The sequence below is a fragment of the Eurosta solidaginis genome, chromosome 2 (genome assembly GCF_040869045.1).
Source record: "Eurosta solidaginis isolate ZX-2024a chromosome 2, ASM4086904v1, whole genome shotgun sequence".
In the NCBI taxonomy this organism is placed as follows: Eukaryota; Metazoa; Arthropoda; class Insecta; order Diptera; family Tephritidae; genus Eurosta; species Eurosta solidaginis.
This window is the reverse complement of record NC_090320.1, coordinates 165,168,956-165,182,262: the sequence shown is the minus strand read 5'-3', so window position 1 is coordinate 165,182,262 and position 13,307 is coordinate 165,168,956. Positions and strand designations below refer to the sequence as shown.

The 13,307-nt window shown below is 37.6% G+C and overlaps 1 protein-coding gene across 4 annotated transcripts in view; it reads right to left on the bottom strand.

Moving 5' to 3' along the window:
• ninaC (STKc_myosinIII_N_like and MYSc_Myo21 domain-containing protein ninaC) overlaps nt 1–13,307 on the bottom strand; it is a 2,219,740-nt gene that overhangs the window by 1,418,962 nt on the left and 787,471 nt on the right. For all 4 annotated transcript variants that reach the window (XM_067766366.1, XM_067766367.1, XM_067766369.1 and 1 more), the window contains one exon: nt 10,802–11,103. In XM_067766366.1, the coding sequence (XP_067622467.1) occupies nt 10,802–11,103 (302 nt within the window). The remainder of the gene's footprint in view (nt 1–10,801; nt 11,104–13,307) is intronic.

The following is a 13,307-nucleotide window of genomic DNA, read 5'->3' as shown; positions in this document are numbered from 1 at the left end:
GTGACGTGAATTCACATCAATAATTCAGTCATTATGTATCTACATAAACGAAACAATAATTGCGTCTACACATATGTACCATGTACGTATACGAGCAGCATAGAGTCAATGCACAAACATATGCATATATCTGAGATACTCCTGAAAGTATGCAATGAGAGAAGCTATAAAATCGTGCAATTGTAGTTAGAGCTGAGAAGTTTGAGAGCTGATGGCAACTAGTAGATTCTGGAAGCGCCTAGAAGATGCGAACGTTGAAATCAGAGAGTATAAAGGGCAGCAAATGTAGAGGCGCTGGAATTCAGTTTGATTTGAGCTATCAAGCAGTTATTGATTAAGCACGCAATCTGTCGGGCAATAGTAGAGTTTCATTTGAGCTATCAATCAGTTTGGTTACTAAGCAAGCTATTCGTTGCAAAGTTGAAGTGTTATTGTGAAGTACTTTAATAAAGGCCATTTTTTTCATTATTCAATATTGGAGTTATTTATTCAACAGTTTAGCGATACGAACGTTGGCAGAAGATTGCAAATAAGGGAAATTTCAGTAAATTCGTTACAATTGGTGTCAGAAGAGGAATTGTTGATTAAATTCCGAAGATTGGGAATACAACTTGGACATGGCAAAGTTGAGTGAATTGACGATCCAGCAACTGAAGGAGGAGTTGGAAGACCGTGGATTGGCTACTTCTGGCGATAAATCCCAGCTACAAAAACGACTAAGTGTAGCTGTGGTATTTGAAGGAATCTGCAATGCTGAGGAGTATGTCTTTCATTATGATAGCGACAAAACAACAACAAAAATGGAAGAAAAAAACGAAACACCGCAGACAGTGAAGAGCACAATATCTGTACAAGCATCGACAATGGCACCGCAGCTGGAGTCACAGGAGGCACGCATTTCAGAAATGGCGTCGCAAATGTCATCCCAATTGGAAGAACAAAAGACATATATGCCATCTCAGCTGGAAGCGCAAGAGGAACGTATATATGGAATGTCGACAAAAATTTCGGAACAGGTATCATCGCAGCTGTTTGCGAAACTGGAAGAGCAGGATGCAAAAATTTTACAAATCGAGGACAAAATTGATGCCGAGATAGAAGCGTTGAAAGGTCTTGTGCAACTGTTACAACTAAATCGCCCAGCTGTTCCAGCGAGCAATCCGAATGTGAAACTCCATCTTTTGACGGCTCTGTTTCTTTTGAGGTATTCAAGCTTCAATTTGAGAAGACGTCAGCAGTGAACAACTGGAATGCTGAAGATAAAGTTGCTGCTCTATTCGTAGCATTGAAGGGGCCAGCAGCCGAAATCCTACAGACGATTCCCGAGGGAGAGCGGAACAACTATGAAGCATTGATGGCCGCTGTCGAGAGACGTTATGGAAGCGAGCATAGAAAACAGATATACCAAATTGAGTTGAAAGATTGGCTCGTCTTGCAAATGCGGACGCACCCGTGGAATACACTGAAAGGGTAAAGATTCAGAGCTTTATTAACGGCATACGGGACGTCGAAACGAAGCGAGCCACATACGCGAACCCAAAGCCAACATTTGCAGAAACGGTATCCATCCACTGACTCAGGAAACAGCGTCACTTTTGAGTAAGCCCGCATACAAAGCTCATCGCGTGGAAGTGGAAAGGCCAGATTGGGTAGACACAATTTTGGAAGCACTGAAGGGATTACAACAAAACAATGCCGGAGTTGTGAAGTGTTTCAAGTGCGGTAACCCAAGTCACATTGCACGTCATTGCAGCACCGGTCATGGTAGTTCAACTTGGCTGGTCGTAAACGCAAAGCTGGAGGAAATAAACAAGAGCGAGTCAAATGTAAAAATCGAGAACTTGTCCCAGCTATTGAATGTCGTGTGATACCTATCTCGAAAGCTGGAAGGAAATCGAGCAGTCTTACCGTCAAAGGAAATTTGGATGGCAAGGAGCGTGTACTGACTGTAGATACGGGCGCATCACATTCCTTGATCCGATCTGATTTGGTCAACAGGAAAGTAAAGCCATTACCTGGAGCAAGATTGCGTACGATTACTGGCGATTATAACCAAGTCCAGGGAGAAGTGGTATGTGAAGTCTTAATTGGGGAGGTCATGGTTCTACACAAATTCGTTGTGGCAGAGATCGTTGATGAAGTCATATTGGGAGTGGATTTCTTAGTTGACTATGACATCAGGATCGATATGCAGTATAAGAACCAGGATATACTAATTAACTTCAAGTTGGAGGAAGGGTTCAGTAGTAATCGAGTAATGGTGGAAAAGACTCGACAAGCCAAATAAAGCGAAATTAAAAGTACATGCGAGAAAAAGACCGGCATTGACAAACCCTAATGAACACACTAAAACGACTGAAAGAATTTTCTAGAAAAGATGCAAGGGTGGTTTCAAGCCAGCGCGCACTACTGTTGTGAAACGTCAAAACGATACTGATGATGCAAAGTTAATCCGTCAAGATCAAGCTCTGCGCAGTAGTTATTCATTGGCCAAGCAACAAAGTGCGAGGGTACGATCCAGGATAATGAGTAGTAAGATGAAACACAGGTACGAGAAGGAAAATAATTCGGAAGGTTTCCGGGAGGGAGATTTGGTACTGTTATACAACCCTCACCGGAGGAAAGGTGTTCCATCCAAATATCGGTGCAGTTGGGAAGGCCCGTACAGAGTTGTGAAGATGATCAGTGATGTCATCTACCTCATACAAGCAATTGGGAAATCACGAAATAGAAGAGTGGTACATTTGGCGATGCTAGCAGCGTTTAGATCGAGAGATTTGTCTGATCGGGACGACCAGACTTAGGCGGAGGGCAGTGTTACGAATATTAGCAAAACTAAGGGGTGCTGCTATCTCTAAGCCGATGATAAGCAGTGACGTGAATTCACATCAATAATTCAATCATTATGTATCTTCATAAACGAAACAATAATTGCGTCTACACATATGTACCATGTACGTATACGAGCAGCAGAGAATCAATGCACAAACACATGCATATATCTGAGATACTCCTGAAAGTATGCAATGAGAGAAGCTATAAAATCGTGCAATTGTAGTTAGAGCTGAGAAGTTTGAGGGCTGATGGCAACTAGTAGATTCTGGAAGCGCCTAGAAGATGCGAACGTTGAAATCAGAGAGTATAAAAGGCAGCAAATGTAGAGGCGCTGGAATTCAGTTTGATTTGAGTAGTATAGTTGAGTTTCATTTGAGCTATCAATCAGTTTGGTTAGTAAGCAAGCTATTCGTTGCAAAGTATAAGTGTTATTGTGAAGTACTTTAATAAAGGCCATTTTTTTTTCATTATTCAATATTGGAGTTATTTATTCAACAGTTTAGCGATACGAACATTGGCAGAAGATTGCAAATAAGGGGAATTTCAGTAAATTCGTTACAATATCAATGATTTGAAAGAAAGTCAGTTCAGGCATGTAAAGTAATGAAAGTTACGACAAGATCGGAAACTAAAAAGAATTCCAGTAATAACAGTAACAAAAATGAAGAGAAGAAAAGTCACAAAGAGAACCCTATAGTATATAAAGCGCTTAATAAATGTAAAGTAAAAAGACTAGTCCAGCTCGTTTTCGATCCTAAGAAATTATATTTCAAAAAAGGCGAGAAAATATGTAGTGAAATAAATATAGATAATCAAATTGTTGAGGCGAAGATTGACCTAGATCAGTTCTTCACCAGGCTTATGAAAAAAGCCGGCAATTTAAAAATAAATAAAATGCAGTTGTCTTTAGGAGACAAATTGTTTAGGTATACTCGAGTAAACACATTTAAAGAGATTGGTACCAAAGTTCTCAGAAATTTAACTATTGCATTAACTCCGGAGGTTGTGCATGTGACGGAAAATAATAAAATTAAAAATATTTAAAAAGAAGAATTTCCGAGCTCTAGGCCACACATATATATTAATAAGAAAAATGAAATTAATTATACCATATATGTTGTATTTATTTATTTTGTCGATATTTCGATTTCAATTAGAAATCATCTTCAGGGACTTGTGAATGCACCTTTGATATAACTTTTGAAAGGCCGAAAATAAAAGTAAAAACAACATCAATTAAAAATATTCTTCAAAAATATCACTATGATCCTGCTAATGGCGGCCACCCAGGAATGTACAACTAATAAAATTAGACAAAAATATTACTGGAAAAATATGAAAAATGATATAAGAAAATATATAAAGAAATGCGTAAATGGTAATAAAAATAAAATTAATAAAAATTTAAAAGAACCAATGATTTTGACTGAAACACCACCGAAGGCGTTCGAAATAGTACAAATAGATACAATTGGACCATTACCGAGATTATTAAATGGAAATGAATACGCTGTTACTCTGTCTGATATGTGATTTGACTAAATACTTAGATGCAATTCCTATACAGAGCAAACATGCAAAAACAGTAGCCAGAGCCATATTCGAAAATTTCATCTTAATTTTTGGAAGTATGAAAACAATAATAACGGATATGGGATCTGAATGTAAAAATAGCTTGTTTTAGGACCTATGTAAGCTTCTCAATATTAAGCAAAAAATATCTACGCCGTATCACCACCAAACTTTAGGCACTGTTGAACGTAGCCATAGAACTTTCAAAGAATATTTGCGTTCTGACATATCCATTAACAAAGATGATCGGGATGAGTATCTTAAATATTTTGCATTTTGTTAGCGGTGACTCTAGAATGTGTTTGTATGATATGGGTATTAAATGAAAATGTTAATGAGTATTTTAAAAGGGAGTGGGCATTAGTTCTATAGGTGGACGCCTTTTCGAGTTATCGCCATAAAGGTGGACCGGGCGTGACTCTAGAATGCGTTTGTACGATATGGGTATCAAATGAAATGTGTTAATGATTATTTAAAAGGGAGTGGGCCTTATTTCTATAGCTGGACGCCTTTTCCTGATATCGCCATAAAGGTGGACCAGGGGTGACTCTAGAATGCGTTTGTACGACATGGGTATCAAATGAAAGGTGTTAATGATTATTTAAAAGGGAGTGGGCCTCAGTTCTATATGTGGACGCCTTTTCGACATAACGCCATAAAGGTGGACCAGTGGTGAATCTATAATGTGTTTGTACGATATGGGTACCAAATTAAAGGTATTAATGAGGGTTTAAAAAGGGAGTGGCCCTTTGTTGTATATGTGAAGGCGTTTTCGAGATATCGACCACAGTGTGGACCAGGTTGACCAGCACATCATCTGTCGGGTATCGCTAATTTATTTATATATGTAATACCACGAACAGTATTCCTGCCAAGATTCCAAGGGCTTTTGATTTCGCCCTGCAGAACTTTTTGATTCTCTTCTACTTAATATTGTAGGTGTCATACCCATTTTACAAAGTTTTTTCTAGCGTAATATTTTGCGTCAATAAACCAATCCAATTACCTTGTTTCATCCCTTTTTTCGTATATGGTATAGAATTATGGCATTTTTTTCATTTTTCGTAATTTTCGATATCGAAAGTGCGCATGGTCATAGTCGGATTTCGGCCATTTTTTATACCAAGATATAGGGAGTTCAGATAAATAAGCGAACTAAGTTTAGTAAAGATATATCGATTTTTGCTCAAGTTATCGTGTTAATGGCCGAGCGGAATGACAGACGGTAGACTGTGTATAAAAATGGGCGTGGCTTCAACCGATTTCGCCAATTTTCGCAGAAAACAGTTATCGTCATATAATATATTTGCCTACCTAATTTCACAAGGATTAGCGAATTTTTGTTTGACTTATGGCATTAAAAGTATTCTAGACAAATTAAACGAAAAAGGGCGGAGCCAGGCCCATTTTCAAATCTTCTTTTATTTTTGTATTTTGTTGCACCACATCATTACTGGAGTTGAATGTTGACATAATTTACTTATATACTGTAAAGATATTCAATTTTTTGTTAAAATTTGACTTAAACATTTTTTTTTACAAAGTGGGCATGTTCTTTATCCGAGTTTGCTAATTTTTATTTAGCGTATATATAGTAATAGTAGTAACGTTCCTGCCAAATTTCATCATGATATCCTCAACGACTGCCAAATTACAGCTTGCAAAACTGTTAAATTACCTTCTTTTAAAAGTGGGCGGTGCCGCCCCCATTGTCTAGAATTTTACTAACTTACTATTCTGCGTCATAAGGTTAACCCACCTACCAAGTTTCATCGCTTTATCCGTATTTGGTAATGAATTATCGCATTTTTTTCATTTTTCGAAATATTCGATATCGAAATAGTGGGCGTGGCTATAGTCCGATATCGTTCATTTTAAATAGCGATCTGAGATGAAGGCCCAGGAACCTACATATCAAATTTCATCACGATACCTCAAAATTTATTCAAGTTATCGTGTTAACGGACAGACGGACGGACGGACGGACATGGCTCAATCAAATTTTTTTCCGATACTGATGATTTTGATATATGGAAGTCTATTTCTATCTCCATTACTTTATACCTGTACAACCAATCGTTATCCAATCAAAGGTAATATACTCTGTGTGCAAAGAGCGCTGAGTATAACAAAAGATTAGTTATGATAAAAATATTCACTATAAGGAAATAAATGTAGGAAATTCAGTGTTAGTTAAAAATGAAGCAGGCCATAAGTTAGATAGTAGATATAAAGGGCCCTATAAGGTAGAAAATATCGATAAAAATAATAATTTTACTCTAATACCCTATAAGGTAGAAAGCATAGAGAGAAACAATAATAATTACGCTTTAAGAAATGAAAATAAGAAAATTATAAGACACAAAAATAGACTTAAATTACTTAAATAAATACATTTTATCTCGACTTAAATGTTCACTTTACTCACTCATAAATTTCTACTAAACATGTACAAACAAACATATTGTCACGGATATTAGCATCACTAAATTATCCCATCACTAAGGCGATGCTAAGGCCATGCCAAGCAGTATTTACGTTAATAATCAAATCAAGTATACACATATATAAGGCAGCCCAGAGAGATGTCACACACAGATGCATTTACTTATACGGCTATGTGCGCGCGAGAGACTGTAAACTACAAACATTCACATCAATAATTCAATCTTTATGTATCTACATAAACGAATAAATAATTGCGTCTACACATATGTACGTATACGAGCAGCGGAGCGGTAATGCACAAACACATGCATATATCTTATCTCAGTGGTCACAAGAGAGGGCAATAATTTGTGCACGTAGTTGTAGCTGGCGATTTTGTAGCCGAAAGTAACTAGTAAGTTCTGGAAATCGAAGAGCCTAGAAGTATGCAGCGTAAACTATAAAAGCGGTGCAGAAGAAAAGTATAGCATCCCAACTGGAAGCACAAGAGGCACGAATATCCGAAATGTCGGCACAAATATCAGCGCAAATCTCTGCACAACTGGAAGAGCAAGAAGGACGTATTTCTTCGAAGATGGAGGCGCAAGACACAAAAATTTTGCAACTTGAGAACAAAATCGATGCCGAGATTGAAACATTGCGAGGTCATATACAGGAGTTGCAACTAAATCGCCCAGTTGTTTCAGCAAGCAATACGAAGCTAAAAACTCCATCTTTTGACGGCACTATTCCTTTCCAGGTGTTTAAGATTTAGTTTGAGAAGGCCGCAACAGTGAACAACTGGAATGCTGAAGATAAAGTTGCTGCACTGTTCATGGCATTGAAACAGCCTGCAGCTGAGATTTTACAAACCATTCCAGAGGGTGAACGGAACTGTTATGTAGCATTGTTGGGCGCTCTAGAGAGACGATACGGAACTGAGCATAGGAGACAGATATACCAAATGGAGTTACTGAACCGCTTCCAGAGGCTTGGTGAAACATTGCAGGAGTTTGCGTTGGATGTTGAAAGGCTAGCACATTTAGCGAATGCGGACGCACCCGTGGAATACACTGAAAGGGTAAAAATCCAGAGTTTTATAAATGGCATACGAGATGTGGAAACGAAGGGGGCTACATATGCGAATCCCAAACTAACATTTGCTGAAACGGTATCGCATGCTCTGATACAGGAAACAGCGTCGCTTCTGTGTAAGCCAGTTCTCAAAGCACGCCGTGTGGAAGTAGAAAGGCCAGAGTGGGTAGAAACAATTTTGGAAGCACTGAAGGGATCTCAACAGAAGAATGCCGGAGTTATTAAATGTTTCAAGTGCGGCAACCCAGGTCACATTGCACGTCATTGCGATCTTGTTCCTAATAGTTCCAACAATGTGGGTGGCCATAAACGCAAAGCTGGAGGAGATGAGCAAGAGCGAGTAAGAGGTAGAGAGCTAGATCCAGCTATTGAATGCCCTGTGATATCTGTGTCGCAAATTGGTAGAAAATCGAGTAGTCTTACCGTCAGAGGGAATGTGGATGGCAAAGAACGAGTACTGACTGTAGATACGGGCGCATCTCATTCCTTGATCCGATCTGACTTGGTCAACAGGAGAGTAAAACCGTTACCTGGAGCAAAGTTGCGTACGGTCACTGGCGAGTATAACCAAGTTCAGGGAGAAGTGATATGTGAAGTATTGATTGGGAAGGTCATGGTTCTACACAAATTTGTTGTGGCGGAGATTGTTGATGAAGTTATATTGGGAGTGGATTTCTTGGTTGACCATGACATCAAGATCGATATGCAGAGAAGGGTGATGCGTTATGAGAACCAAGATGTGCCACTTAACTTTAGTTTGGAAAAAGGGTTCAGCAGTAATCGGGTACTGGTGGAGAATACTCGACGAAATTCAAAGGTAAAGGTTGATAGATCGAATGGGCCAAATAAATCAAAATCAAAAGTACCTGCGAGAGAAACACTGGCATTGACAAAACCTAAAAGACGCAGGAAAACGAAGCAACGAATTTCCGAGAAAGAATGCGAGGGTAGTTTCAAGCCGGAGCGCACTACTGTTGTAAAATGTGGGAACGATACAGATTATGCAAAGAAAATTCGTCCAGCGCAAGCTCTACGAAGTGGTTCATTGGCCAAACAACAGAGTGTGAAGGAACGAAGCAGGGTATTGAGTGGTACGATGAAACACAGGTACCATGAGAACAATAATTCGAAAGGTTTCTTGGCGGGAGATTTGGTACTGTTATACAACCCTCACCGGCGGAAAGGTGTTCCATCCAAATTTCGGTGCAGTTGGGAAGGCCCGTACAAGGTTGTAAAGAAGATCAGTGATACCATCTACCGCATACAAAGCATTGAGAAACCACGGAGTAGAAGAGTGGTACATTTGGCGATGCTAGCAGCGTTTAGATCGAGAGATTTGTCTGATCGGGTCGATCAGACTTAGGCGGAGGGCAGTGTCACGGATATTAGCATCACTAAATTATCCCATCACTAAGGCGATGCTAAGACCATGCCAAGCAGTATTTACGTTAATAATCAAATCAAGTATACACATATATAAGGCAGCCCAGAGAGATGTCACACACAGATGCATTTACTTATACGGCTATGTGCGCGCGAGAGACTGTAAACTACAAACATTCACATCAATAATTCAATCTTTATGTATCTACATAAACGAATAAATAATTGCGTCTACACATATGTACGTATACGAGCAGCGGAGCGGTAATGCACAAACACATGCATATATCTTATCTCAGTGGTCACAAGAGAGGGCAATAATTTGTGCACGTAGTTGTGGCTGGCGATTTTGTAGCCGAAACAACTAGTAACTTCTGGAAATCGAAGAGCCTAGAAGTATGCAGCGTAAACTATAAAAGCGGTGCAGGCGAGTAAGAAGTAATTCAGTTTGATTTGAGTTGATAAGCAGTTACGACTAAGAAGATATCTAGCGAGCAATACCAGTATTATTTTGATTAGTGGAGTTTCATTTGAGCTATCAGTTTGGTTATTAAGCTATTCGTTGCACAGTTTGAGTGTTATTGTGAAGCATTTTAATAAAGGCCATTTTTTCATTATTCAATATTGGAGTTATTTATTCAACAGTTTAGCGATACGAACCTAGCAAAAGGGGCAAATAAGAGGATTTGCAGCAAATTCGTTACAATATAAATCAAGAAAATTATTGTCCACAAAATAGGCACAAATCATTAAAAATAAAATCACTTCATTTCTTACTACCATAAACATAACCCTTTGGTTAAGCAGAATGTTCAAAGGAAAAGCAAAAGTACAAAGTAACAACAACAAAGTAAGAAAAATGTACCGCATGAATAAATATATAAACAAATAAAAATCTGAAATAAATAAAAACAAGTTAGGAAGGCTAAGTTCGGGTGTAACCGAATATTACATACTCAGCTGAGAGCTTTGGAGACAAAATAAGGGAAAATCACCATGTACGAAAATGAACCTAGGGTAACCCTGGAATATGTTTGTATGACATGGGTTTCAAATGGAAGGTATTAAAGAGTATTTTAAAAGGGAATGCGCCATAGTTCAATAGGTGGGCGCCATTTCGGGTTATCGCCATAAAGGTGACTCTAGAATGTGTGTTGCACGATATGGGTATCAAATGAAAGGTGTTAATGATTATTTAAAACGTAGTAGGCCTTAGTTCTATAGGCGGACGCCTTTCTGAGACGTCGCCATAAGGGTGGACCAGGGGTGACTGTAGAATGTGTTTGTACGATATGGGTATCAAATTAAAGGTATTAATGGGGGTTAAGCACAAACCGTTTTGTATCGACTTATTTAACAACTGCCGCGGGTCTTCAATAATTGCCGCTAGATGCGTCTTCTCAACATTATCTAAGTGATGATAAGTATTTTTTACCCGCAAATGTAGATGTGTATATATGTAAAAAAAACACGGCTAATATATACTTACAAAACTGCCCGAGGGAACGCCAAATTCATATTTATTTTGTTTACAATCCAATCGACGAGCCGACAGTATATTGTCGAAGCCACGGCATCCCTGGCATCACGAGCTTCTTCAGTAGTATATTGACGTCGCTCAGCTATTCCGCCCTTCACCATTATGAAATTCGTTAACGACCACATATATTTTTTTTCATCCACTCTCAATAATTCAGCAATACGTGTTACCATTTCAGTATTTTCCACTTCAGCATATTTTCCTGAATGTCTAAATCGGATATTACCAATATTTAAGATGGCCGAAAGTACCTGGTAAATGGCATTGCAACAATTTTTTAACACATTTTATATTAGAGAATTTATATCAAATATAAAATTTGCAGAGTTTAAGACTGAAAGTCCATTGCTTTAGAAATATAATGTGCCAAATAAAATTGAAAGAAAACTTTTGGTTTCATTACAATTAAAGTTCTTTCGATTTTGTGAAGGAAATCTACAACTATATGTATGCGACCTTTTCTTATAATCCAGCCTTGTTTGATTCAGTGAATTCGCGACACACGCGTTGTTTTAAACTTTTCAATATTTATTAAACGGTTTTATTTAGCTCGACTTGACAGGCTGGCTGGATGAGCGGCACGAATTTTGTAATTGAAATTTAAATAAGTTCCCAATAAGCTACAAGCTTTAAACTTGGAATAAAGTTCAGAACAAGACGACAATGCAATAATAAGAAAAAAACTCCGATAAGTGGCGCTTGGATCGCAATATTTCAAAAAATCGTATTTGTGGTCCGATTTATTTCATATTTGGAACAAATAATACATACATGAATAGAAAGCGACCTATGATGTCCGATTTGGCTCATATTTGGAACAAATATTACATACAGTCTGGTAGAAGTGACATCAAAATATTTTGGAGTTCGAGGAGGGCCAAGCGTATGTGGCGCTGAGTCGAGTAAAGTCTTTGGAAGGATTAGGTATTGAAGACTTAGATTGTAACAAATTGTCAGGAAGAGTCCTTGTAATAATGAGTCACTAAATAACTAAATAGAATGAGAAATAATAGGCAATTAAGACTAAAAACTTGAAGATAAAATAATTAAAAAAAAAAAATGTTAATTTATTTAATAATTTGGGAAAAATTTAAACAACGTGACATCAGGACGGACAAGGCGACAGCTGTTTCGATTATACCTTGTAAATCTCTTCAAAGCCTTTTCTCCCGGGAGTGGGAGTCGAACTCGCACCCCTACGATAGTTGAAATGGTTGTAAACGCATTCAGCTACGTCATGCCTGTTGTGAAGTCTTTCCCAATTGCCTTCTTTTTGCATATTTTAATCTTTTACACATTGCATACTTCGTATGCAATTATGTGTTAAAGCTATGCTTGGTACGGCGGTTTTCAAAGAAACTTTGGTTTTGTTGCTGTTTTCGTTCTATTTATAGAACTACAACGAATTAACCAATTTTGTCTGTTTGTATGATTTTTAATAATCGGGGATTGCCCATATTGCTTTTTTTAAATGTATGAAAACATTTATTTGAAGCAATTTTTAATTTTTTTTATAATTTATTTAATAATTTGGGAAAAATTTAAACAACGTGACATCAGGACGGACAAGGCGACAGCTGTTTCGATTATACCTTGTAAATCTCTTCAAAGGTTTTTCTCCCGGGAGTGGGAGTCGAACTTGTCCGTCCTGATGTCACGTTGTTTAAATTTTTCAAAAATTATTAAATAAATTATAAAAAAAATTAAAAATTGCTTCAAATAAATGTTTTCATACATTTAAAAAAAGCAATATGGGCAATCCCCGATTATTAAAAATCATACAAACAGACAAAATTGGTTAATTCGTTGTAGTTCTATAAATAGAACGAAAACAGCAACAAAACCAAAGTTTCTTTGAAAACCGCCGTACCAAGCATAGCTTTAAAACATAATTGCATACGAAGTATGCAATGTGTAAAAGATTAAAATATGCAAAAAGAAGGCAATTGGGAAAGACTTCACAACAGGCATGACGTAGCTGAATGCGTTTACAACCATTTCAACTATCGTAGGGGTGCAAGTTCGACTGCCACTCCCGGGAGAAAAGGCTTTGAAGAGATTTACAAGGTATAATCGAAACAGCTGTCGCCTTGTCCGTCCTGATGTCACGTTGTTTAAAAATTTTTCCGAAATTATTAAATAAATTATAAAAAAAATTAAAAATTGCTTCAAATAAATGTTTTCATACATTTAAAAAAAGCAATATGGGCAATCCCCGATTATTAAAAATCATACAAACAGACAAAATTGGTTAATTCGTTGTAGTTCTATAAATAGAACGAAAACAGCAACAAAACCAAAGTTTCTTTGAAAACCGCCGTACCAAGCATAGCTTTAACACATAATTGCATACGAAGTATGCAATGTGTAAAAGATTAAAATATGCAAAAAGAAGGCAATTGGGAAAGACTTCACAACAGGCATGACGTAGCTGAATGCGTTTACAACCATTTCA